This window comes from Cyclospora cayetanensis, unplaced genomic scaffold (genome assembly GCF_002999335.1).
Source record: "Cyclospora cayetanensis isolate NF1_C8 unplaced genomic scaffold, CcayRef3 CcayRef3_contig_57, whole genome shotgun sequence".
Taxonomy (NCBI): domain Eukaryota; phylum Apicomplexa; class Conoidasida; order Eucoccidiorida; family Eimeriidae; genus Cyclospora; species Cyclospora cayetanensis.
In genome coordinates, this window is record NW_020312557.1 from 40,517 (window position 1) to 67,868 (window position 27,352).

General features: G+C 52.9%; 2 protein-coding genes across 2 annotated transcripts; both read left to right on the forward strand.

The window, feature by feature from the left end:
• The first annotated feature begins 1,177 nt into the window (after positions 1-1,177).
• On the forward strand, positions 1,178-8,353 carry LOC34621091 (proton/sulfate cotransporter 2). Its single transcript, XM_026335020.1, has 15 exons — positions 1,178-1,410; positions 1,602-1,683; positions 1,883-2,051; positions 2,292-2,823; positions 3,021-3,128; positions 3,319-3,491; positions 3,941-4,071; positions 4,407-4,787; positions 4,911-5,154; positions 5,570-5,922; positions 6,162-6,439; positions 6,762-6,886; positions 7,109-7,318; positions 7,621-7,757; positions 8,156-8,353. The coding sequence occupies exons 1-15, from the start codon at positions 1,178-1,180 to the stop codon at positions 8,351-8,353; spliced, it is 3,354 nt and encodes a 1,117-aa protein (XP_026190805.1).
• A 5,168-nt stretch (positions 8,354-13,521) lies between these two features.
• On the forward strand, positions 13,522-21,097 carry LOC34622114 (the record flags this gene model as incomplete). The annotated part of the gene is made up of 10 exons (XM_026335021.1): positions 13,522-13,845; positions 14,062-14,952; positions 15,380-15,799; positions 16,214-17,852; positions 17,914-17,926; positions 18,045-18,244; positions 18,303-19,425; positions 19,721-20,066; positions 20,535-20,686; positions 20,983-21,097. Coding segments are annotated over 10 exons (5,223 nt in total), but the record flags the coding sequence as incomplete, so codon positions are not given.
• Positions 21,098-27,352: the final 6,255 nt, after the last annotated feature.

The window sequence follows — 27,352 nt, forward strand, 5'->3', positions numbered from 1 at the left end:
GCAAGTAAATTTAGTACGAGCTAGACAGGACGATAATTCCATCCTTCCTACTCCTTAGCTAATACACGTACTGCGGTATTAATTGATGAAGTGCGCCTAAGCCCACTAGAATTTACGAGACAACAGGGCAAATCTCGAGAAATATGTAAAGCTTTGGGTGGAATTCTGCGATGTAATTTGCGGAGAAAGCGAGCAGGTTTTCGATAGAGGCGAGTTTTGCTTTGTGTTGTTAGGTGCTTTCCACGAGTGCTAGAGTGTAGGCAGTGCAGCTGCCCCAACCTTCGGACCCCATTGGGCAGCGATCTATGGTTCATGCACTGCCAGACTAAGGGTATGTATCTTTAAGATAATAACATTGCGAAAGGTTTTAAATCAAAGTTTCTGTGTTTTCCAGTGTGTGCAGGCAGAGATACCTCTAGCTCGCGACCTACAGAAGCGATCACTGGCGATTTGCCAAGTCCGGAAGTCCGCTGCACGGCCGTGGTTGGCATAGAGCCAGATTTCATTAAAATTAGGATCAAGGGTGTTTGGAATTTGTTATAACCATTTGAAGGAAAAATCAACCAAGAGGAACAACACACTCGCAACAAAACCGCAACGACAGCGAGACATCAGCCGGCCGGGCACCGCATGCAGCATGAGCGCCGAGTGTGACCGTGGCATAGGGACAAAGGAATGAAAAGGGCAATGGCATTTCAATGGTTGTTTCATGTTTTTCATATCTACGATTGAAAGCATGGCTTCGTGGCATCTGACCTTCCCCCTATTTTCTCCCACTGAAATGGATTTTTAAACCACCATTCTGTCGTTTGCGACAGCCCACTCCTCTTGTTTGCCATACCTCCGATCCGCTGTTCCCCTTCCCCACATTTATTAATATACTAGAAAGATTTACTTGCTTATTTCTGCTTTCCTTGTCTTGCTAGAGACGCTAGGAACAGCACAGTCGCTGTACCCCAGATCGTGTGCTACTGCTGAACGAGCAGCACACGGTATCCCTTGAGCGTTGTGAGTGGTACATTATTTCTCGTCAATTCGACGAACCCATGAGCTTTATGTCCTTCCGAGAATTTTTATCTTCCCCAATCAAAATAAAACAACACTAGCTTCCAATTGTCCTTGCACGAGAGAGTAGGGCAAGACATGGTCAACCGGTAGGGATTTCGGATTTGAGAAGATGCCGCCATTTTCGGGCCGATTCGCTCCGGTTCCTGATGACAAAATGGATGACGAAAAAGAAGGCAATAGGCGTGGCCGTTTTCCTCGATGGAGTTGGGTGTTTCCAACACTTGGGCGAGTGGGCAACAACCGGGGAGCTGGAGATGCCCTGCATGCTGGGGACACCGAAAGATCGTACACGAAACAACCCAAAGAACAGAAAGATATGGAAGATAGCGCTATCTACGTGGAGTAAGGGTATTTACCAGATTGAAAAAATTTAATTCTGAAATAGTTGCGCGGTTTTGAACAAAACTGCGGTCTACGGATACTTCATGAGCACCGCATCACATGAGCACGCACCGGGGCGGGCTTTTGATCTAAATGTAAGAGCGCTGATTTTTGTACCTGCTTTATTCAGTGGCCTTCCCCTCTTATTTCAGGTGCCACAAGGTCGACACTCTTTCTGGAAAATCCCCTGCCACACTCCCCCGCAAGACCCTAACAGAAGACGACATTCACAGAGTCCGTTGCTTCGACTATTTCCTGGGCCCTCACTTGATCTTTTCCCTATGGAGACTAGTCTTCACCCTCATAAGTAGCTTCCGCCTTTGGCCACCTCGTTTTATTTTGCTTGGCCTGTCCCGATCCGTGCGTGACTGTGAAGTTTACGATGCACTTTTCTCCATACTCCTTTCCCGGAGCCTTTCTGGCTTTTGCTTAGGATTTTTCCATTCCAGAGGAGCATAGTGGCCCACTTCGTCGGTTATGGAGGAGCGCCCGTCGTTTCTCCCCCGTCCGCTGCCTTCGCTCTGCCGTGCCTCTACAGGAGGTTTTGAGAACTTATAAATGGAGCTATCTTCTGCCGGACATGTTTGCTGGGATCTCGGAAGGTGCGAGTCATGCAAGCTGTGCGGGGCACCTATTGCAGCTGGAATCTGTGGGCGGTCTTCCAGGCCCACACTGATATAGGAAGTAGAAGTCCCCTACGGTTGTGCATTGCTCTATATAATGAGACAAGACGCCCTATAGTCCAGCTTTTCGAAAAGTATACAACAAGTCTTGGGGTGACTTGTTTTTCTCCTTTGCGCTATAAGGCCAGTTGTGCGGTCGGTAAATCGCTGTTGTTTCAGGGGTCATGGCGATACCGCAGGGCATGTCTTACGCGATGTTGGCACGTCTTCCTCCTCAGTTTGGACTCTATGTGAATTTCGTTTACCCGCTGATTTACATGATATTTGGGACCGGTCGGCATGTAGCTGTCGGGGTGTCCGCAATAGAAGACTTGTTGCTGGGCGAGAGCGTGACGCGCATAATAGGGGAACGAGAAAGATTAGAAGACATATCTTTATCGCGTACTCTTGCCAATGACCCCAAAACTGCGCCGGAGATCCAGATGTCACTGCTTGAGACGGCAGAACTCAACGAGTCCTTACTTATGGAAAGCAGAATCGCTGTGTCCATCGGAATGGCAGTCTGTGTGGGCATTGTGTTTGCGCTGATGAGAGTGCTGCAAGCTGGCCTCCTTGCGGATTTGTTGGCTGTGCCCGTCCTTTCTGGGTTTTCCACTGCCAGTGCTTTCCTCATCGGCACATCGCAGCTGAAATACGCGTTCGGCCTCCAAATACCCAACGAGGTAGAAGACGGGGACTTCAAAGTGCTCAGGTATTGCAGGCAACACGAGAGCGCGAACAAGGTTTATTTATAGAGGCCACTAATGCAACTAACGGGGACCGTAGCAACCACCTGAGGGCACAAAGAATAGGACAGGCAGACTAGCTAGCCTTCTAGACGAGGCAGTGGACTCGCGCGTTTTTGAACTGCTTCGCGGTTTCGTCCGCTACGATGGGATGCGTGTGCAGACAGTGGTGGTACTGCATAGCGCACATCAAAGAAGCGAATTGGGTCTCTGTTGGAATCTGTCTTGCTTCCATTATCATCCTGGCCGTTTGCAAGTACATGAATAGGAGGTTGGTGACTCGCCACACAGGCACAGACGCGTTGGCCCCTCCCTGCCCCCTCTTGATATTACTTTTCCTCTTCATGCGGCCTTTCTTATCCTCCCTGCCCCCGTGCACTGCCTCCTCATGCCCTTCACGAACACTTGTGTATTCACTGCTCTACGCAATGCGAGTCTGCGCTTCCACCCGTTGGTGACAGGTACTTTAAGTGTATCCCCATTCCAGGGCCGCTGCTAACTGTAATCATCTTCACCGCCTTGTCCGCTGGATTGGGCCTTGGAGCCTCTCATGGCGTCAAAGTTATTGGGTCTATTCCCAGGGGGTTTCCCTCACCGACGGCCCCTCAATTTTCCACCGCATTCGCGCTGATCAGTGAGGAAAGCTTTCCATCAGTATTTCTTCTTCTGTGCGAGAAGCTAACCCTCTCGCCTTTTCTTGCCTGCCACTTCTGTCGGATTCGAAGTTACATTCGCTGCACCTGCCAGTAACATGCCTAGAAGCGTGTAGAGTCCGAGGCTTTGCCTTCGCGCGCGTCTTCGTACATCTGGAAACCCTCATTGCCATCCTATTCTGCTGCCTCTGCCCTTCGTTCCCTGCTCCCCTCCCTTCCCCTTCCAGCGCTTTGTGGACTGCCTCTTAATCTGCTGTCCGTTTCTCTTGGTGCTTCCTCCTCCGTGCAGACGCGTAGAGCGCTTGCTGGGGCCAGCGTACCGATATACGCCTCTGACTCCTTTAGATTCTTTGTCTCAGCGTGCCTTGTATTGTTTATATCTATTTGCCAGTCCAGCCCTTCCTGTGTGCGCGTTGGGCGTCTCCTGCAGCCGAGGAGGGGCAACGCGTAGTTGTCCACAAGAACGTGTTCCTGCTGATGCTGCGGGAGGCCTTAATCCTGACCGCCATGTTTTTCGTGATTCACATTTCCATCGCAAAGACAATAACGCAGCAGAAAAAGGTAATTGCACGAAGTGCGGTGCATCTTCCGTGTGTGCAACGCAGTAGCGCATAAGAACCAGAAACCGCCCAGATCAACAGAGAGCGCTGCTTTGTTCAGACGTGTACTTCAAGACACTCAACTATCTTGATAAATGCATTTAGAGTCTTTGGTGTCCGCCGTATTCATGGAATCGGCCTCCTGCTGAGCGGAAGTCTCAGCTGGATATCGCATGCAACGCCAGAGCAGTGGCGCACACTTACGAGCAGACGTTTTCGGGGCCGTTGAACACATGTCTGTATGTGTATGTGTGTGTGTTTTTCGCGCATGCCAATATGCTGCTTGGGTGATATCAGACGTACAGCATTCGCCCTGACCAAGAGTTGGTGGCATTGAGCTGCTGCAACTTCATCGGTTCTTGCTTCCAGTGCTTTCCAAATGCAACCTCTCTTTCACGCACATGTGTGGTTTCTTCCATTGGCGGCTTCACGCAGCTTCACCAGATTTCCAATGCGCTTATCATTGTCTTCACCCTTTCCTTCATGACACCTCTGCTCTATGCCCTCCCTAACGCAGTCCTCGCCTCTGTGGTTCTGTTTGGGGTGTATGGAATGCTGGACTTCAAGGAGCTCATTCGACTCGCGAAAATTGGTGCGACATCAATCACAAGCACTTCAAAAGCCTTCAGAAACACACACGTTTTACTGACTTTACTCCAGAAGCCTAATTTTCTCTGTGTACTGTCACCCACCACGCCCATCCCTGTAAATAGGTATAACATGCATCGAAGTACCAACGCGTTTACTTGGGAAAAAAAAGCCTGGCACGTGCACGTACTAAAGTCGGCTTTCGGCACCCAGGACTCGTCGGCTTGGACGCTGTTATTTGCAGGCGGACTTGACGTTTTACTGTGGTTGGTCTGTTTCCTTATTACGATCATCTTCGGGGCTATGGAAGGCATCTTAGCATCCATTGTCCTTTCTCTACTTTGGCTGCTAAGAAAAACGGCGAGACCAGCGTTCTCCGTCTTGGGAAGGCTCCCAGCGACGCACATCTACCGAAATGTCAGAAGATTTCCCATGGCTGTTGAGGAGGAAGGTAAGGATCAAGCAACGCAGATGCTGAGCGCCTGAGGCATATGCATAGCAGCTCGGCAATACATAAGAGTGCATGGAAAAGAATCAACATTTTGCCGTCAGCCTTTCAAGGGCTTGAGCTATATTACTAAACCTTGCCTAGAGCTTAGTTGTCCACCTGTGCCAATTCAGTTTTATTTACACACATGTACACGTTCATGTATTCATATCTTCAGGGGTCATCATAAATACACGTATGCCGATATATATATATGTATGTAAATTTAGATATATCTGGTCGTGCGCGCGTGTGTGCTCCGCAATCAAGACTGGGTTTTGGCTCTACCTACTGATGCATTTCATAATGGGCCGAAGATTTCTCACGTCCGCATGCCCTTTTTCGCCATTCCTTTCTCTGCTCTAAATGCTTTTGGGGTTTTGCTCTGCTGCTTCAGGAATCCGTATTTTGCGATTTGACGCATCTCTAAATTTTAGCAACAGCGACTTTTTCGAGTCTCGCGTGCTGCACTGCTTGTTGCCCACCACGCGCGTGGTCATCATGGACGGGTCCTCCATTAACGACATGGACGTAACCGCTATTCGCATGCTAGAGAGGCTTGTACAGACGCTGGCGCAGAGAGGCATCGTTCTTCTGTTTGCTAACTGGAAGGGGCCTATGAGAGACTTCTTGCAAAAAGCGGCCTTCTACGACGTGCTGCCACCCGAGCATTGCTTTCTGTCATTGCCGGATGCCGTATTTTGGGCAAACAGGCACTTGAAACTCAGCGGCCAGACTGTACAATCCTAAAAAAATAACGCAGCACACGCAGTCTCTTTTTTCTCTCCCTTTCCTTGATCTGCATAAAGGGCTTTGCGCTGGACGCCTTGCCCGCCAAACTGCAGCGCCCTTTTCTCGAAGAGTAGCCGTAGAGAACGCAAGGTTGACGACTCCGTACGCAAAGATAAGATCGTTTGGTTGCCCTTCCCTCCATCCGTGCGTGCATCCTTCTGTTCTTTGTTTTCTCTGCATTCCAGGAGCTGGGAGATGTGAAACGCGCCTTCTCGTCTGAGCAGTGCGGCAGCCCTTCACGTTTAGTCGGGGAATCCAGCACAGAGCAGCCAACCGGCGGGAGCGGATTAATTACACCCAAAGGGTCCTCCGCTTCGCCTTCAGTGTTCCCACTCGAGAAGCGGGAGGCACCAGTAGACAAATACAGAGAGAGGGGTGGGGAGGGAGAGAGAGAGCGGATATGCGGAGGAGGGCGACCTTTCCGTTCTCGTGCTCTGCCCTTGTGCTCAGCTCCGAAGTACTGGTATGCCACTTGCGCTGTTCGTCGATTCGCTTCTCCTGAAGGGGGGCACAGCAGGGGAATATCCATGGGGGGCAGGCATGCGCATCTATGAAATAAAGTGGACGCTTCGAAGAAAGTCATACATCTGAATATATGCATAAATCTAGATACATACATGTGCATCTATGCATGCAGATATGGGCAGGCCTGTTACAGTTCTTCACCACAATTGGGAAGCATGTACAAATACGTATGAATTGGCATAGATACGTATTTATGAGATGTTTTGCATGTGTGGATATGGCCACGTATGAAGTTTTTTCTGTGTTTGTGCTTTACTCAGTTGGAAGGTTGCCCAGAAGTCGCAGAGCGATGCAAAGCTGGACCTAGAAGGAAAGCCGAAAAGCAAACAAGAACGATTCAGATCCACACGTTCGCAGAGTCTCAGCAGTTTGCAGGATCTAGAAGGTGAGTGGAATCATACAGTTCCCATAATTCTTCTTGCTTCTTTGGGAACACGGTTCTTTGTCAATGTACACATGCATTTCCTTATGAGGCTGCACGCATATGCGCATGCATTATATATATATATGTCCATTCACAATATGCGCCTATGCTTTAAGTAGTTAGCTTTCTCTGGGTAGCTATCGTGGCCATGTCTTGTGAGTTTATTGTCTTTTTACTGTACAGAAAGAATGAATATTTTGTCTGGCCATCACCACTCGGTTTTGTGGGACGGACTAAGCGCTACGACTGCGGATGGACTTCGGGTTGTTACCGAAATCACAGGAAGCGGCGAAGCAGTTAGGTGGACGGTGCGTACAACTACGTATGAGCAAGTCAACCAACAAGGCGAACAGATTCACACGCCAAGGAACACAAGTCACACTGGAGAAGACAGTTACCACTGCTTATTGTAGCTTGTTTTGTTAGCCTTCGTACAAAGTCAAACGTGTATAGATATAAATACAGACCAGAACTTTGTCTCATTCAATGGAAGATGGCTAGAATTGCATGGTAGAGGGCAGTAGTCCTTTTGGTTTAAGTGAGCTATCTTCTTGTGTAGCCGTTGCCGCAATGTGCGCGTACAAATTTTCGCGCGAAATCTGTTTTATGGGAACTCCAGGTCTCTATATGATGACCGTAGGTCCTGTGTTCTGGTGGACATTTCCTTTTTGGTAGTAGCTTTAACTGGGTGGTAGGTGCCGCCACAGAAAAGGCACTACCTCTGGATGAATCATATGGATGGTCACCAATTGTAAAGACGGAAAGTTTTGCTCGGCTTTCGTATTTTTTGCCGTCGCTTGAAACAGCCCATGACATTTTTTTCGATAGTGCCGTTGGAATGACAACCAAATAGGGATATTAGGGAGCTCAGTACTGTGCCCGAGGCGGGGAGGTGAGCTGTCTGCTGACTTCTCACATGTCTCTTTTCTTTTCCCTTCCATTGTCGGCTCTGCGAATTCGCTTTAATTTTCTGCAATAGCTCCACTTCTCATGTGGCTTTTAACAGCTGCGCGGTGGGTCGCATGCGTCAGAGTCTCATAGGGTGCAGATTCAACACGATTAGGCTCGCCTTACCAGCCAGCATCGTTCGTGCGCCTCTCCTCTCCCCAAGCACAAAGCCGTCAAACGGGACCTTACACAAATACAAGTCGTCATCGCATTATTGGTCCGGAAGCGCATGTGTTGCATGGCAAGATTGTGTGACATACGTATACTGGCTGTCCTCGACAGAGCCAGACGTGGTTAGCAAAGTCTGACGACGCTCCTTTAATCCTAATTCAGGGATGTTTTGGCGTTAGGAAACATGTCAGTTTTTGCTTATTCCCATGTTTGTACTTGTTTGCTCACATGTTTACCGTTGACATGACGAAAAAGTCGCAACCTGCTGCGACGCACTGCTCAGCAGCTTCCCTGGGAAATGTGCAGTGATGTGAGTCCGAAACTAGAGATGTCTGCAAAGCATCAAATTTGCCTTACTCTGCATTCCGCACATTTTCTGCTTCAGACAAGAGGTCCTCCTTCTCGCAGATACTCTGGACATCTGTGTGCATGTCAGACCGCATCCAGGCAGCAGTATCATTAGTATTGGTGTTTTACTTTATTCAAATTGGAATGCCATTGTGCGGTATTCCTAACGGATGCACGCACAAGTTAGTCGGACTGCCTTACTTGGATGCATCTTGAACAGTTTCATTGCTGTGCCAAATGCTGTTAAATAACATTTTATGTGCTTATTCATGTTTAAATTATTCTGCAGCACTTCAAACCTTGAGAGGCCTTGACATAAATCTGCATGAGCAGTTGTATTGATAGATCGATTAGCGAAATACATATTGCATTCCGCATGGGCACGGATGCATGATCTACTTACCACTACGCCCGGCTCTCTTCGCGGTTTAATGTACGTATCAGAGGAACATAAGATGATTTTATGGGGTCGTGCAATCAAAAAACTGCACTGCTCCGTTGCAGAACACCTGGAACCTGTGGTTTTTGCCTCTGATTATGGCTTGTGCATGCTCCTTTACGTACTTGTTTTCTGCTGCTTCCAATGTTTGGATGTCGGAATCCATATCCAGCGTCTTATCGCATTCCGCATCGCTGCAGGGCAAGCGTTTGTCTCAGGAGGACACAGGGCAAGCTACAACTGAATTGTTGGACATACATGTCTACAAGATGGACATAAGAACTCCGCATTTCTTGAACATCAGCTTGATCCCTTGCTGCAACGAGTATGCACATTCTTGTAGTATTTTTTGACAACAGCCCTTTTGGGCGTATTTGCTAACCACTGTGGATCATGATGTTCCATCCGCCCTGGTTCAGATGATCCGCCTCCATCTCGTCTTCTAAGCCCGCAACGATAAAACGCCTTAACACACGTTTATCTGCTGATGCCTACCATCGTCAGAAGGTCCATTTCGCGCTGGCTCAAGACATGCAAATACTACTGCTAATCTGGGCTCGCTGATGCCAACAGATTGCAGGATTCCAAATGTTGTTGCATCCACAAGCACCTACCCACACATCTGTTCCCCCTCTGTGCTTTTTACGTTTGTGAATTCGCAATACCTGACAGGAGTTCCTGTTTTCGCAGTGCTGCTGAACCACGAGCTTGGCATGCGGAGCGTCCCGCTCATGTTTATATATTGTAGTCTCAGCCAGTAGGGGATTTCCGAACCTGCATCATTGAAGCATGACTGGCGATGCCACGGATACGCGTTTTCATTGGTTTCCCTGCTTACGACGCATCCACTATGTGAAGGCCATAATGACCTGGGCAGCCCTGGAATTTTTGTATTAAAGGAAAGCTGATAGAAATCACCAAAAGACGGCATTTCCCCTACGAGATGAAGCTGCTCCTTCCAGGCTCCCACAACTCCCTGCATATCTGAAATAAATCGTCTCGTTCCTTCGCGTTGAAATAATGATAGATGGATGTAGAATTGGCCCACCCACGTCATTTCGAACTCGCACCCCTCGTGTTCTGCTATTCATGAAGCAAAGGAGCAGAAACCATGAAAAGGCGTTTGGGAGGGGAAAGCTCATGAGGAATCGAAAGACATTCAAAATTGAATTGTGGAAGACAAGTTTGAAAATTTTGAACATAACAGGAGATAGCAAATTAGCAATCAGCGATAGAACAAAAACGAAGGCTGCCAATGAGCAGGGTACATTTACAGTCGATTGAAATATGCAGGTCGCGTATATTGTACACTCAACGCAGTTGAATCATCCAGACTGAACTGTCATTTACGAGAAAGGAACTTAATCCCTGCAATGCCTTCCAACGACTGACGCCACACATATTGAAGCGAAGTACAATTTTGCCTCCAGCGATAGGATTAGTTCAAATTTTGAACTCATGCGCCCTTTCGCGATATTCTGCGTAAATCGTATGAGCAGGTCTCTTCTAACTAGAAGCATTACTTTATTGACTGGCATGAATTGTCTCTTTGTAAAGAAAACAGTATTTGTGCAAATGAGCGGAGGGTAGCAACTCTAATGTATGAGGAAGCCACCACTGTTTGGTTATTAGATAACTCCCTTCCAACCTGAGGAAGACCTAAATGCGAATATGTGCTCTTGAAGGTCGGAAATAGTCTTGGATTCGAAATCAGCGTCCGGTTTCTCCTGAGCAGAGTGAATAGCGTGCGTAGCTGGTTCGCCACAGTGGCAACTAGGAAACTGTAGCCATGCGTTGCCATTCCGTTATCAACGGAGCCTGCTGCCAGTTAGCCATCCCTGGACCTGCCTCTCCCGCGCTACTCATCAATTTTGGCCACGTATGCAGGCACGTACCACCATGCAAAAACTCGAGCGGTACGGATGACATACCACGAAGAGTCCATCGCACATCGAGCTGCAGACTGTGCAGTACGCTCTGTGTTTTCTGAGGTACAGTGTAGGTAGTGCAGAGGCAATGCCAAGCCGTCTTCCTCCGTCCTGCCAGATTCTTGACGTATGTGAAGGTAGAGGTGCGGAAGGAGAATACCCCCTGGCACGTCGTCTCTATACGAGTTCATGAGTTATAAATTTAGATGTAAGGGCACCATATGCATTAACGGATTCCCGCATCTGCTGTATTACCACAATAGCTTCGTACAACCTGTATGCTACCAAAGCCAGCAATCAGTACAAATTGGTGAGAGCGAGTCGACCTTCACACCCAAAGATTAACTAAGGGCAGCCGCCATTGGATTCTACCTCTACACTCGGCAAATGACAGGAGGCATTCGACTAACTTGATGTGCCCCGGGATACAGTTCAACTACTTGCACTGCACGCATTCGTGCCCTATGTAGGGGGTCCAACTGCAAATCCTGCAGTTTGTAGCACATGATTCGGCGTTTCTACAACAATATCCCCGATGCCTTTGAGACTGCGAAAGCCACAATCTGGGTCTTCGCCCTCTAGCCGATTCCGATGACGCGTTTTTCTTTCATCAGGATAAGTTACCCCTCAACACCTTCCACTACATTATTTATGTTTGGATGAGAATTAGTAGGGAATTGATAAACGGGGTTGTCTGTTTATGCACCTTATGTATTGTGAAGCACTGTTAGCACGATTTAAGGAGGTGCAATGCTGTGTGCATGTGTGCTAGGTGCTATGTGCAAGTAGCAGTGGATGCTTGGGGTGCGCGAAGGTCCAGCTACTTGCACTCAATATGTTCCGTTTCCCTTCGTGTCTGGAACGCTTGTGAGCCTATGGAGGCGAGGGCTGGAGGTTTTTGTAAATTTTAATCAGTTCTTATGTCTGTGTGGACGGGTTAAGTGTTCCCCTGTGGAGATTCGTGGAGCGTTCAATTTGCGGTAATGAAAGATCACTCTAGGCACCCCAAATTCTGTGTGCATTTGGAACGACTCGCTTGTATTTTTGACTATGCAGCGAGGCGTCCATGGTATAAAGGAAAAAGCTAAAGTCGCTCTATGTATTGCTGTAATTGACAGCCCTCCAGTTGGTTCCATGTGAGTTAACGCCGGCAGCCAATTCTACCAACTGTTAAATTGTTCCAGTTACTCTTTCCTCCTTCAGAGCTGTAGTAAAATCCCTGTATTGGGGTAGAGGCTCTAGTAGGTGCTAGTGTATCGTTGCTCCGCTCCTCCCCGTTGGAATTCAGCCCACTATATTTTGATTACTGATATATAGTGTCACATGAGCACCCATGCGTGCTTGCACGCCTTCACGAGCTCAACAATGCCCAAAAAACCGCCTAGAGTGAGGCTCTATCATCGGATGTGCATCACTCCGCCCGGTGGTCATCTTACGATAAAGGTATTCATGATGAACTCCAGGAGCTAGTATCCCTAAGAGCAACGACGCTTACATACATTCAAACCCTTTCACATGAAGAGACTGATGCTTCAAATATAAACGATTTTGCTTGTACGTAAAAGGTCAAACATATCAGGCAATGTTTGCCAGGAAGGTATGCGAGCTCTGTGCCTCTTGCTTTCCTGCAAACCACAGCTCTGGGCACGAGAAGGGCTTCGTACAATTGATGGTTCGCACGCGTTTCTCTCGTAGATTGTATTCTCCGGTATTTTTATATAATTGAAGGAGCAGTGGCAAATTGCACTACGGCAAGAGGCTACGAACGGCTGCCACATACCCCGTGCGTGCGCGATGAGCGAGAGGCACCTGGTCCATGAAAAGTAGAGCTTCAGGCTGCTGCCGCTGCTGGTGGCGGCGGTGCAGCATTTGCACAGCAGCTGAACGATCTGCGCAAAATCCCTTGTCCCACAGATGGATTTAGGCGTATTTTGGCGTAGACAGTAGAAATCACCCGGTGTAGAGCGTTGTTAGGGCTGCCTTTTTCGCTTTGCCCAACACAACGCGTCTTCGGCCAAAGGAGCCCGGGGCTGTGCGGGGTGGAGCAATGTTTTTTTCCTCTTAAGGTTGCTTGCACTCGCTGATTAGGACAGAATTATGGGCAGTATGTGTCTGAGACATCAGCTCCAGAGGCTCTCTGATCGTAGTTTTCTCTCGTCCGCCCCCCCGTACCCTTGGGCCGTTGGACGGAGAATCCTTCCGTTCTAGCCTCAAGCGTTTCCGCGAAGTTGAAGCCAAGGGTGAAACGCCCTCTCGCAACGCGATATATTGGGAATATCGATTAAACTAATTTACGCTAGTGGCCCGTGCGGTGTCCAGTCCGTTGCGCCTACTCACTCGGTGGCAGAGACCCTATATTTTGCACTGCGCGCTGACGACTGCGGTATCTGTACACCTTTCGGAGCCTCGGCTGATCTTTCTGTTTGTTTATTCCCAGATCAGCCATGAATCTGCGGCCATCCGAGCTGCAGAGGGGTGAACCCCCACCCGCGGCGTCATGCTCCAGTGGCAGTAGTAGTGGCTGCGGGAGCGTTTGCAGCAGCAGTGGCAGCGGCCGGTGGAGCCGTTTTCGCGGACTGCCGCGCTTGAGTGGCGACGAGACCGGCAAGCGCCTGCGTGCGCGTATGTTTGAGGCGGTTGCCTGCCACGCTGCTACCGCAGCAACATCTGTACGGAGTGCCACGGGGGAGAACGAGGAAGAGTTCAGCAGCTGCAGTAGCGGGAGCAGCGGAATCGGTGACGTAGACGACAGCGGCAGCAGCAGGAGCGCAGTGAGCTGTGAGACCAGCAGCAGGAGCAGCAGTATCAGCAGCCACCAACCCGTGGGAAATTCTGAAAGCCGGCAGACCTCCATCCCTGCCAGCGTTGCAGCGAGCACTGCGCCTTCTGCTGCTTTTTGTGTCGAGAGTTCTCAGATGATTTCCGCAGCTGCCACGAGCGTCCACTCGCCCCAGTGGCTGCAGGGGAAGCTACCCGTTGCCACAGCGCTCCCCACGCACGCAGGAGGGGATTCCACGATGAGCACAAAGTTTGGCCTCAAGGCTGCACGCGATCTCGCATTCGTAGGGGAAGCGGAAACGATGGCGGCGACACCGCGAGCAACAGCAGCAGTAGAAGCAGCAGTAGAAGCAGGAGCAGCAGTAGAAGCAGGAGCAGGAGCAGGAACAGCAGTAGAAGCAGGAGTAGGAGCGGTACCGGTGACAGGCGCAACAGCAGTAGGAGCAGTACCGGTGACAGGAGCAACAGCAGTGGGAGCAGTACCGGTGACAGGAGCGTTAGCAATTTCAGAAGCTCCAGAAGAGCCGTCAGCCACCCCCGATGCTGCTTCTGCAGGAGGTCGCGATTCGGAGGCGCCTCATGGTGGTGGTGGTGCTGCTGCTGCTGCGGCCGATTGCCGGCATGCTACGAGCAGTCCAAGTGTTGGTTTGTCGCTTTTAGCGGGTTTGGGGAACGTGTTTTTAGGCTTTGGTGCTTCTTCGAGCGGCTTGCCGGCTGCCACTGCTGCGACGGCTGCGGAGTCGGAGAGTAAGTCGGCCCTTCCTCTAGGCAGCTGCCGTGGGGAGGAGCGGCAGCCTCCTCCTGCTCCGGAGAAGGAGGGTGTTGTTGCATGCGCGAGCGTGCAGGAGCCGCGCACGTTGCCCTCCTCGGAACCAAGTATCCCTTGCGGTGTCTCTCCAGCTGCCACAGCTGCGGCGACAGCGAAGGGGGGGGGAGTTGGCCTTCCAGCGCCGGCTGTGCGTAGGGAGGCAGCTCCTTGCACAGCGGAGGGGGGCGATGTCGGCAGTCAGAGTGCTGCCTGTGGATCTCGTCTTCCTAGCCTGGCGAGTGACTGCGTGCATGCGCGGAGTGGCACCTTGCCGCGGCTGGAAAGCCTTGGCAGCAGCGGCACTCCAGCGCGAGTCTATCGCTGGCATTCCAGCGGCTACGGTGCGTGGGGTGGGGGCAGCTCGACGCGAGGCGTTCCCTCAGGGGGGGAGGCGCGGGTGGGTGGTCGGACGCACTGTGAGATGATGCAAGCCCTCAAGAAACAGGCGGATATCAAGGCGTCTGTGGACAAGGCAGTGCTTCTTTTCAACAAGGAAGGAATCCATGCCGCTCTGCAGTGTCTCGGAGAGAGGAAGCTCATCGACAGTCAAGACCCTTCGGCGATTGCCAGGTTTCTCTACGAAACCCCGGGGCTAGACAAGAAAAAGGTGAGTCTGCATATATATGTATGTGTGTGTGTGTTCAAGTGTATGTACGCGAGGGTGTCTGTGTATGTGTATGGGGGTGGGGGGAGGGGAGGAGGAGCTACATGCGATTTTCTGTATCGCTTACTGGCCCTCCGTTCTTGCGCTGGTGGTTGTTGCGCTGGTGGTTGTTGTGGTGGTGCTTGTTGTGGTGGTGCTTGTTGTGGTAGGTGGTTGTTGTGGTAGGTGGTTGTTGATGTTGTTGTTAAAGTCGCCAGTGCGTGCTAGTGGGTGGGGGTCTCTCGTGATGCGAGTGCCACAGCGTGTTCGCTTTTCTGTCTGCAGAGAGAATGGGCTTCTTGCGGCTTGTCTGTGTGTGGTTGCTCTTCTGCATTTCGCGGAAAGATGCATGCGGTGGCTTGTCTGCCGTTCCCCTTGTGTTTTTTCTCAGGTCGGGGAGGTGTTGGGTGGCTGCAGTTCCTTCTCGATGCTGATTCTGCAGTCGTTTGCTTCTTTGTGTGACTATCGAGGTCTTTCCATCGATGAAGCCTTGCGTCAATTTCTCTCGAAGTTTAGGCCTCCCGGGGAGGCGCAGCAGGTGTACAGACTCTTGTATCGGTTTGCCTCACTGTACGTGCGAGACAACGAAGAGCATGGGCTGGACCTGGATACGGTTCACTTCCTCGCCTACGCGATTTTGATGCTGCACACGGACAGACACAATCCAAAAGTAAAGCGGAAGATGACGAAAGAGCAGTTCAGAAAAATCGTGGCAGCCGGAGGCGCGCAGCTCCCCGATGAAGTCGTTGACTGCATGTACGACCGCGTCGTGATTCACGAGTTCCGACTGAATATTACGGATACGGACAGGGTAAATCTGCGCGTAGTGTATCTAGTGTGCAGAAACGCAAGCGGGAAGAAGGGGAGAGAAGGGAAGGTCTAGCCTGTCTTGTGCGCTGCTTCCCCCTTTGTCGCCGACGCAGACTATGGTCTCTACAGAGGCGACGGCAAAAGTTCTCTGTCTTCTATAGAGTTTGGTTGGGGGCCTATATTTAGAAGAGCGCATTTTGGATGGCTCGCGTTTGGGAAGATCGAAACTGCATAAGCAGGAAAAGGGAAAAGTGGGAAGCTCGTGTAGGCGGGTGGATGTGAGGTGTGTGATTATGGGTGTGCGCGCTTGTATTTGTTTTTCTGTCGTCTGCATCGGGAGAATCGTTATGCCATGTCTGTCTGCAGCCAGGAATGGGGGGTGTTGTCGAGGTAATGTGTGTCGGCATGAGTTCAGGTGTACAGCCGGCTGGTGAACGATCCGCGGGCCTTGCGGCATCTGCCTGGCAGTTTTTCCCGCGGAGTTTCGGAGAGCGGAGTCTCGCCGCCTTCTCAGCTGCTGCAGCAGTCACAGCCGCGAAGTGAGAACTACAGCGGCGTTGGAGGAGGTGCCACGGAGAATATGGGTATGTGGGGGGGGGGCAAGAAGAGCAGCAGCAGCGGCAGCAGCAGCAGCAGCATGGGGGCAGCAGGCGGGTTGGTGTGTTTGGGGGGCCTGATGAATCCGCCTTCGACGTCTGATGCGTCAGGCGTTCTGGCCACTGGAGAGGAGGGCAGCGGCGCGGACGCGATGGAGTGTATAGACAGCACGCTGTTTGTCGAGGGGTCAGTCTTTGTGAAGCTTTGTAGAAATGGTCGCATGAAGCGCAGGCTTATCCGGGTGACACCGGATCACTGCCTCTTGTTGTGGAGTGCCCCGAATAGCAGCGCGGAAGAGTCGAGCAGCAGGCAGCCGCCGAGTTCGTTGGCGCTTGAAGAGCTGGTGGATATTACCGTGGGGTGTCTGTACACGACGGCAAAGAAGTTTGATTTGACGGATGAAATGGAGGCGCGGTGTGTCAGTCTGCAGTTCCTCTCCCGTCGCCTGGATCTCTTTGCAGCGGGCCTCTCGAATTCTACGTTTACGCGGTGGATAGCCTTTTTTCATCAAAAAGTGGCGCAGCAGCAGCTGCAGCGGCAGCTGCGGCTGCGGCAGGAGCAGCAGCAAATGAGTCATCAGAAGCGGCTCTGCCTCCTCAACGAAAGCAGGGCGCGACGCGAGGCAGCCGCCGCAAGGAAACTGGAAGTGTGGCGTGATGAAGTCTTGCCTTTCTGGGATGCCAGTTGGACGTGCGAGGCTATTCCAGTTGCGGCGCCTTCACGGCCTTCTCCTCTTGCGGTGTTTGTGTCTTTTGCGACGACGACAACCTCCGCGCTGATTCGGCTTCCGCGGTCGATGGTCTTGAAGCACTTGAACCGCAGCCACAGACTCGGGCTGCTGCAGCGGAGCACTCCTGCGTCGCGGTGTTTTCGGCGAGACACGGTGTCTATGAGGCGGCTTCGGAAGGGGGTTCAAGCAAGTGCCACGCTGGCCGTCAGCATGGGCCGCTCCACCTCCAGGCAGCTAAGGAAACTCGCCTCACTCCCATCTGCGTTGGGGGGCTGCACTGGCCTCTTGTCGGGCTGTGCTGCTAGGAATCCGGAGGACGCTGCGCAGGAAGAGGCCTTGCACGCCTTCCGGAGAGACAGTTGCTTTTTCAAGAGCCGGCGATGTCGCCGCTCCCGCGGCTCCTCCTGGATCGGGGGGGCAGCGGGGGGGTCTTCCGAAGGCAACATGTCTGCTCTCGCGCAGCAGACTCGCGCAGTTGGCAGCGCTGTTGCTGCGGAAGCAAATGCCTACATACAGCTGAGCCATCTGGGGTCGACGTGGGTTGGTCGCTACAGTCTCGATCGAGGAAGAAGGATGGATACTGCCACGCATCCCGCTTTCGTGCGGCTCTGGCTCGGCGGGCTTCCTGGCGAACTACGCGGAAAGATGTGGCTCATCGCGCTTGGCAATGAACAAAACATTGGCGTGCCGCTCTTGGATGCCCTCATTCAGCTGGGCAGACTGCAGCAGGGAACTGCAGGAGGAGCCGCCGGCGTCGAGGGGCTGCATGCGGGGGTGCCCCTCGCGAAATACCCCTCCGACGTCGTCGGGTGCAGTTCTGCAGCAACAGGAGCCGCAGGGGGTCTGCTGGCTTCTAGCGGAACGGCAGTAGGAGCAGCAGGGGCAGCAGGGGGAGCAGCAGCAATAGGGGCAGCAGCAGCAATAGGGGCAGCAGGGGCAGCAGCAGCAGGGGCAGCAGCAACAGGGGCAGCAGCAGCAGGGGCAGCAGCAGCAGGGGCAGCAGCAGGAGCAGCAGCAGGAGCAGCAGCAGCAGGAGCAGCAGCAGCAGGGGCAGCAGCAGGAGCAGCAGCAGCAGGAGCAGCAGCAGTAGGGGCAGCAGCAGGGGCAGCAGCAGCAGGGGCAGCAGCAGCAGAAGATTCTCAGGGGCCGCCTGGCGATACTAAAGGGCCTGCAGGAGTTGGGGGGGTTCTCGATTATGCGAGTGGCTATGTGCTACCGAGTACGAGTAACTGTGTGCCGTTTTCGACGGGAGGGGTCGCTCCTCCTACATCGCCTGCCGTAGGAGAAGCTCCCGGAGGAGCCAGCCCGATTCTAGAGGCACTGAGGACGTTGCCGATAAGGGGCATTCCGTATCTTATGGCGCGCAAGGTGGGAGAGGGGCCCCTCCTGTTGACGACGGCCCTCGATGAATTGCGGGAGGAGGGAACGCTTTCGCACGGCGGGGATCTAGACATGGGCAGTGCGGAGGGAGGGGCGGGGGGGGCTTTGGCAGAAGATATGTCTGCCGATAATTTTGCGCCTGTGGCCGTTCCGGCGGGAGATTCCAAGAAGAAGGGAGTCTCTCCCTCTCGAGGAGCCGCTGCGGAGCAGGGGAATGGGGGAGCCGGGGGGGCACCAGTGCCTTCCTCCTCTGCGTTGGCAGTGGCGAAGGCTGCGGGAGGTGCGCCGTTTGTTCCCAAGCCGAAACCGCTACCCAGGCAGCTGTCGGGAGACGCTAAAAGGTTCGAAAGGGCGTGGGTGTTGCCTCAAGACTCGAAGGAGAGTGGTCGGACGGCTTCTTCTAAGGCCACCTCTGAAAAAGGCACGGAACGCTCCGCCGAAAGGGGGCCCCCCCCCCCTCTGCCTGGGGGGGCTGCCGCCGTTTTCCATCCCAAGAATCGGGGGCATGCGGCGCTCTTCGATCCCCCGCGGCAGGCGTTTTCGCTTCAGGAGACAGCAGGCGCTTCCACGGGGACAGGGAGGGGCGGGGGGTCTAGGGAAAGGCCTTCGTCTGTTGATGGCGCGAGCGGCCCCTCGAGAGGCTCCTGCAAGATGCGTAGCGCCGGCACGCTGAGCGTTGCAACCGTTGAAAGGGAGAAGAAAAACGTTTCGGGAGGCTCTCCTGGGGGGGGCATGAGCGCCTTCCCCGCAGGGTCTGCCTCCCTTGCTGCCGAAGTGGGAAGTGGCGGCTTGGCAGCTGTTGAATCGCCAGCAGGCCTCCCTGTCGTTGCGCCTTCGCCCGGAGGCGGTGTTTGCGAAAAAGCCGAAATCACAATTGGGGAGGGAGTTCGCCTCCTCTTGGAAGCCTACGTGTTGTACAGGTAGGACGTGCATGGCAGCGTGCTTGTTCGCGCGGCAGTCAGTAAGGCCGTGGCTATTTGCGCGCTGTGTCTGTGCGCGTCTCGGTGCGGTGCGGGCGCTGTTGATGTGCAAGGGCCCCTAGTGCCAGCAGAAAGACGGACAGACAGTGTATGTATGTACATGTATAGATATGGACATATATGTGCAGATGTATATGTGTATAGCTATGTATAGGGCCGCAAACATACAGCAGGCCCTTGGTGCGTCAAAAATTGGATAGCTTCATTTTTATGCTTCTTGCTGTGTTGCATGCAGGCCAGACGTGGGCTACGTGCGTGGCATGGACTGCCTGGCCGCAATGCTTCTGTGCTTCCTGCCTTTGGATCTGGCGTTCGTTGCGCTTGCGAATTTGCTGCCGTCTTTCCATCTCTTGGATTTTTTCTGTCCGGCACTCCCTTGCAACAGACGGTCCATTGCACTCAAGTTTGACTTCTTCGAGTCGATGCTAAGGCTGCGATTGCCGCATCTCTACCGGCATCTTGCAGGCCTGCAAGTCATCCCCGATCTGTATCTCATGAGGTGGATGGAGACACTCTTCTGCAGAACCTTGCCATTTGCAACACTGTGCCGAACTTGGGACGGCGTCTTGCTCATGGGAGAGGTACGCATGCGCACATACAGAAAGCCCCAGATGATAAGGGAGGCTTCACCACTACTAACACGCATATTTTTATGCAAGTGTACAAGCATGTATTTTCAACGTTTTGGGGAATTAAATGGGTAGGGAGATCAACTGGCGCTCGAGTATCATGCTAACAGCACGCGTCCAGCTGCTGCTGTTTTCTTCGTTCCACATGCGGTGTATATGCATATAAGACCCTTCTTCATGCACATGAGTGTATAGCTAGCGGTATGTATATACATATATATATATGTAACGGAGCTGCGTGCTCTCTATGCTCCCCCCTAGCTACATGCATATGCATGTAACGAGCGGTGAATGTTTATACTATAGAGGTGTGGTGTTTTTCTCTGGCGATTGACCGATTGGCTCCCTTGCATGGCGCTTGCTCTCCCACTAGTCAGTTCAAGTTTTTGTTTCTGCGCATCGGATCTTCCTTTTCCGCAGCCATACTGCTTCCAAGTGGCTTTAGGGCTGCTAAAGTATCATGAGTCGGAGTTGCTCTGCAATTCTTTCGAGGGTTGCCTCTCCATCCTCAATCGTCATGCCCAACCAACCGCAGACGAAGACGGAACTTTTGATGCTCCCAGGTTCTTCAAGTGAGCAAAACTTTTTTTCTCTGGCCTTTCTTGTGAATTTTTGTTCTCCTGTTGGCGTTGAACTCGAAAGCGACGTCACCCTTTACCTCGGTGTGCTCAGTGTATAGCATTGCCTGTGCATGTGTATCCATCCGGCTTGCTTTTCTGCCGCTTTCATCCTTGTTGTCTTCTCATGGGATAACGCTTTTTCCCCTCCTATTTTCCCTGTTGCGCTGCTCGTATATTTGGACGTACATAAGCTACCCCGCTTGTATTCACGGAGCCTCTTGTGCTTGCCTTGCCCGCTGTGCCCACAGGTGTGTGGAGGTGTGCCGGATAGACAGCCACCAATATGGCCGTTGGGTAGCGAATCAAAGGATGAGCGAAGAAAAGGCCGAGCTGCTCGAGCTCGTGGCTTGCAGCACCGTTTGACAGTAGCGCTGCACCTACCACTGTTCTTAAAGGCGTTGTGCTTCATGCGAAGAGGGGCACACACGGTGCAGTGTGTCTCCCTCGTGGCTGCGACCAATATCTGCTGTCGAGGGCCGCATTTAAATCACCCCTCTCTACTGGCGTTTTAGCCGTTTGTTTGTCTGAATGCTTTCTGATTTTAATGAAAAGCCTACTTTTTAGCAGATCCATCGTCAGCGTGCTCCAGCTTCTGCGGGGAGGTCAGTAGCGAAAATGGTGTGACTCCTCGCTGTTGGCAGCAGTTGCCTTCACCCTGTGCTGCTCGGTATTCTTTCAAATGACTAAACACCGCAGTGGGTAGGAGGAAACTGGAACGAAAAGTTCTGTACCTGCCTATTTTTGTTGCTGTCCGTGAAGCTGCGAGAAAAACAGTTACCACCACCCTCCCCCGGGTCCAATTCTTGCATCTGCAGCTCCTTCACTTCACAACGCGAAACGAAAAAGATGGGGGAGGAGAGATCTAGAAATTTTTAGACCTCCTGCTTTCCCCTGCCCCATTGGACGAGAGAACAGTGGCATGTAATGAAGCTCAGGGTCTTGTTTCCCATTGCGTGCTTCCCCTGAAGAAAGCATCGAACTCGTGCGTCTCTTTCTGGAAGCAAACAACGGGAGAGAGAGAGGGCTGGTGAACTTCCTTCTTGTCCCACACTTTGTCTTGTGATGTTCATTGTCGTTAGGGCGAAGCGTTGTATTACAATGCAGAGGTTTCCACCGTGTTTGCGGTTTCGCGGTTTTCCTCTGTCGGCGCTTCGAGAGGGAGGCCCCGAGGCATTGCAAATCCACGGAGCCCAGCAAGCAACAAAGGGCAGGCGCAGCTTCTTTCGCGCCTCATGAAAAACAAAAGGTGTGCGCATGCACAATGCATGCAACATTGAAAACCGTGCTCGTTGGAACTGAATTCTCGATATCATCTGCTTTTTCAGTCTGCCTGTCGTCTTATCTATCCGCTCTTGCTCCCGTATTATAAAGCGGGGTTGCGCTCTCTGTATGAACTGCATATGCGATGGCATTCTAGGTTGCAACGTGTCATAGAGGCTGGGCTCCAGACGCGCAGAAACAGCCGCTCAGGCAACCCGTCGCCGCTCAGCCAAAGAGGGGGGAAAGGGGCTGCGTCACCGGAGTTAATTAGAATTTTAGAACACTGATTCCTAGAAGGAAAAATTTTGCAAATTACGGAGGGAAACAAGTAGGCATTGGATAGGCTGAGCAGAGCAGAGGATTTTCTCTGCCGAACTTCCGTGCACCAGGCATACGCCTTGAGTCGACCCCACCGTCGCCAGGCAGAACGCCTCGTAGTGCAGAGCATGTGCATGCTCACAATTAAAAACCACACGTCATTGAACACGTCGGCAGTTGGCCGGTTGATGTAGCGCAGTGCGCGCGTGAAGGCTAACAAGAGATGCTTTGCCCCGCATAACCGACAATTCAAAAGCCGCCATTTTTGGCCGCTCTATTGAGAGTTTCTGCATGCAATTGCAGCCACACGACTACCGCAGCAATAGAAAGGAGGTACAACACCAAAAACGATGCCAACACGCCTCCCAAACCCGTCCGCTTCCAGCAAGTCCACAGACAATTGGTGCTAGCATTTGCAACAGAACAAGCGGCATCAACCTGAGATGCAACTTCTGAAACATCAGTCCCGAAGTTAGAAAGAAAAACCGAAATATCCGAGTCGACGTCCGTTACGGAGGCACCCATGTATTCCCGCCAAGAGCTGCAGAAAAAACCCACACAGAGTTCGTGGGCACAAGCACGTACATACATATAATATATATACTAGGCAAGCGCAGTGTGCCAAAAGCACAAGAAGGAGGCAAGCTACGCATGAAAGGAGGTATTCTTGAATAAAAGAATAGTTCGCCCTGGCTATCAAGCCCGTTGGGGCCTAGCACTTCACAAAGCCCTCTTCCCACGTAGTGTGTGTGGTGGTCCACTGAATATGCAAGCTGCCAATCAGAGCAGGCTGCTTTCAACGACGTGGCTATTCAGCATTTCGGCTATCGTCAAGCACTTCTCTGCTCATATCGACTGGCCTTACAAACGCGGCTGGGCGGGCAACTGAGCAATTGCATCTCTACAAACGGCGCACAGACCTCGACGGCATCTCGTTTTCGCCCTTACCCGCTATTCTGCAGTGCCTTGAGCTTCGAGCCGGCCAGCATCACCTTAACCAGCGTTTGCTGGAATGTGTCCCCAGCTGCATCTTGATTTTTCACTGCATCTACCTTTGCCGCATCGAGTTTCCGCAGCAGTTCTGTGTACTGCAGCAGAAGCCTTCGCCGCATCGGCTCGGCAAGGCGCTGCTTTCTTTGTCCCTCCGCTATGTCGGACTCCGTGAGTTTCGCGAGCACTCTCTCCGCACGCCCTCCCGCTTTTCCTCCAGGCTGCTCTTGATTGACACCCCGGCGAAGTAGCCGCCCAGACACCCTGAACCTGGAGTGCGTTTGCCCCTCCTCCCCGATAGCGAAAGCGTAAGGCGCAGGGCGCTGCCTTTGTCGCGGTCGGCTAAGATACCCACTGTCCACGTCCTCATCCACAAGAAAACGAACAGAAAAATGGCTACTGCTGCCATTGCTGCCCGCCTTCTCCGCCTGTAGCCGAGGCTTGGCAGAATGCCGAGTCGCGATTTTCCCTGCGTTCCCTGATCCTGCTTCTGCAGCGGCCATCGCAGTGCCTTTCCCACCTGTGCGGAAAGACCTTGGCCTCTGTCCTTTCTCGTGACTCCTGCTCCCACCGCTGCTCCTGCTGTGGCTCCTGTTCGTGCTGCTGCTGCTGCTGTTACCAGAGGCCTCCTTCAGCCGAGACTGCGAATTTTCTGCATGAGCACTGATCACGCTGGTGCCGCTACCAAGCCAGGGGCACCCCCTAAAGGCAGCGTCGCCACTCGTGAATTCATGATCAACAAGGTCAATTGCGGGGAGGCCACCATCCTGCTGGCTCTTGAGCGCTTCCTGCTCTAAATCCTTCCCACTGAGGCACGGACAAAGGTCAGGAGAGCCAAAGTAAATATGCCCGGCTTCACAGCGGGAAGGAGCCAGTGCGTTGGTGCAAGACGCATCCCAGCCGCCGCCGCTGCCACCCCCGCTGGCGTCCCCGCTGCCCCAGCTGGTGCTGCTGCAGCTGCTGCTGGTGCTGCTGAAGCTGCAGGGGAAAGCCGCAGTACTGTCGCTGTCGGCGGTGGCGCTGCCCGCCCAGACGCCCCCATCCCCTTCATGCGGCAGCGAACGCAGCTCGCTGACCTCCCCCCCTTGAGCCCGCGTTGAAGCACGAACAGCACACGGAGGTGCGTCAAAAAGCCCCCCTGAAGGGGCCCCCAACAGGACGGCCCCCTCCAGGATACCCGTACGGCCCTCTTTATGAGCGGGCGACTTTTCGCGAGGCGCAAGCGGTCCCTGTGGGGCCCCCTGTCCAGGAAAGGCCATTTCGAGATCTCGCCACCCGTCCTCCCTATCTACAGACGAGGAACTATCTATGCCGTCAGCTTTAAAGAAGGACAGCCGACTGGGCGCGTCAACAAGCAAGGGGGATATTGGCCATGCTGTGGCCTCTGGCATGCGCGCTTCCGGGGAAAGGATGCGGTGAGGCGTGCGCGTATTTTGGTATGAGTGGTGGACGACTGACTCTTCGGGGGTGCCAAGCGTTGCGCCTGAGGCGTGGAACTCGTGCCACCCCCAATCTTCTCCCCGGTTGGCAGCGACGCCGTGATGGCTGGCGGGGAGGGGCAAAGAAGAGGCTGCAGGCGGGGCGGCTGGTGTGCTTGCGGAAAGGGCAACACTGCCGTCCGGCATTTGTGCAGGAGCACCTGGGTGGATCAGCTGCTGTGAATCAGCAGCGCTGCGTTCTTGCCCTTCCGGGGGAACTGGTGGCCTCTGCCGCCGGGGTGCAGGAGCATCGAACTGGATAGCGTTTGTGTCACGCTTTGGGAGGCTGTTTTGTGCAAGCTGAGCTGCAGGGGGAACTGGGGAGGAAGCCGTCTGAAAGATCCTGCTGTCCATACAGCCTCTGGCAGGAGCAGCAGCAGACGTAGCAGCGCCGCCACCCTCCAAACCACAAGAAGCGGTTTTAAGGGCTTCAGATGGAGAGCACGAGGAGGGCCACTGCGGACTCAGTGACGTGGGAAAGGCGGACGCGATAGACGTCTTGGGGAAAGCTGCAGAGGAAATCGTGGAGGATGACTCAGTGCAAATGAGGGGATGCGCTGTGGAAAGCCTAAGAGGCAGGTTGCTAGTACTGTTTGGCGTTTCCTTGGGATTTGCACTGTGCCGCCTCTGCTCGGCGTTGCCCACGAGCTGCGGAGCATCAGCGGCAATAGACGGCGGCGGCCGCAGACTATGAGAACTCTGCTCTCTATCTAATTCGAGAGCACGGCAGCTCTTCTGAAGCCCCTCTCCGATTAAAGCTTCTCCCGCGCGAAAATTTGTACGGCAGTCTTTCAGACCAGAGTGGCTACAGACCCACGAGGCATGCGCCTGGGGGCGTCCAGAACACAGGGGCCCATCGGGCACCTCTGGATCCTCTATGCTGCCCGTCTCGAGTTCCGCAGAAGCAGCCATCTTCCAATATCCCCTCAGCCCTCCTCCACCTGCCACTTGCAGGGGCACTACCTCCCCAAAGATGCGCAAGACGTTGCGCGTCAACCGGAACCAATCTCGACAGCCGCGCAGCTGGCACGGCCTGGCTCGCGCCGCCTCCCTCTCACGTTGGGAGGCGGGAGGCGATAGTAGGGACACGACAATTAACAAAGAAAGAGGGAGGCAAGAAGAAGCAAAGGGCAGCAAACAGCAGCAGAGGTGTGAGGACGTGACGCGTGCTGTGCACAATGTACCTCTACGTATGCGGGGAGAACCTACGGGGTTAAAATACACAAGAGGTCGGGAGGGTTTTCGCCCTGCGGCGAATTCCACCGTATTCGGACGGACTCGGCGGGAGAGAGCGCAGACGCCGAGGGAAAGAAGAAATACTGCGATAGCGGAAGCGAGGGTTAACTAAACGGGGGAAAATATAATGATTAATGTACGCAGCAGCTCAAGCTAGCAAGGCTCGAACAGGCATATACGAATAGGCAGGCGCAGCAGACTTCAGAAATCCGCTGCGATTGGCCTAAAGCCTTGGAATCCTCATTTTCCACGCCTGTGCGCCATATGCAATCCTTCAGAGTCCGGAATACGTGCTGCTGCTGTCTAGGAAATCCTCGTGGCACGCAATACGTTGCCGTATTCTTCTTGGAAGTGTCCTGGCCCTCCTTCGGGCTATGCTTCTTGGCAAGTATACATTCTGGTTCCTTTTGCCGGATACCGTTTGGGTATAAATTGTGGCTGAGCAGCTGGAGAGTGGAGTTTAAACCTTCATTCTCTACGGCGGTCCCTTCAAAGTACCTGTACCTGCAAATGGAAAAGCCCAACTCTGAAAGTTTCAATCGTCACTCAAGGGCTGATGACGCCCGGATGTGGCTTTCGTGTTGGGCCGTCCATCAGGGATCAGCGTGAAAGCAGGCCGCAGCCCACTGCAAGAGGCACACATGAGGATATTACGGGAAAAATAAAGAATTAACTTTAAGCAACAGGTGTTGAGACAATAGAGGAGCCAGGGGTGTCAGCAGAAAGCACCACAAGGTGCTCCCTATGCAGCTAGCGGGCTGGGGAATACACGGGAATCGACCAGTTCCCTAAAAAAATACAATAGGAAGAGGCAGAAGCATTACATGGCGTGGTTATTACAAAGAAAATGAGGAGGAATGAACGGCTATGCGGAGTGGTGCTGAGGGAATCGATGCTCATCAGACTGCTGCTGCCGGTGTAATAGTGTCGAGACACCGGCGGGTCACGAATACTTTATGCCATTTCCCTGATTCCATGCCCGCCAATTCCACCAAGCGGTTAGCCGGGCATACGTGATGGCTTCTCGTGTATGAATAACTCGAAGTAAGGTATAAATCTGGGTACATAAGGGCATTTGGGGATATTTTAGAATCCCTTTTGCGCTGTACGGCACGACTGCGTGGCACTCCAACTCAGGATCTAGCCTATGCCAGCTGTTGTACCCGCTATAGCTGAGTAATATGCCCTCTCTGCTAAATGAATATCTCGATTTGTGGATTAGCTTTACAGGGTCGGAAAGTATGGAAGCCTTATATGTGCAACCTATGATGCCGAGTTCGTGTTGTGACGATTTCTGGCTCAGTGGCTAAGGGCACAGAGGTATCGATAGGAGAAT

What these genes read in the sequence shown, in the direction of transcription:
- LOC34621091 (XM_026335020.1), top strand. Translation starts at nt 1,178, where the DNA reads ATGCCGCCATTTTCGGGCCGATTCGCTCCGGTTCCTGATGACAAAATG. An exon ending in GGGGACTTCAAAGTGCTCAG is followed by an intron (nt 2,824 to 3,020) that starts GTATTGCAGGCA and finishes ATGCGTGTGCAG; the next exon opens with ACAGTGGTGGTACTGCATAG. An exon ending in CAGTTTGCAGGATCTAGAAG is followed by an intron (nt 6,887 to 7,108) that starts GTGAGTGGAATC and finishes TTTACTGTACAG; the next exon opens with AAAGAATGAATATTTTGTCT.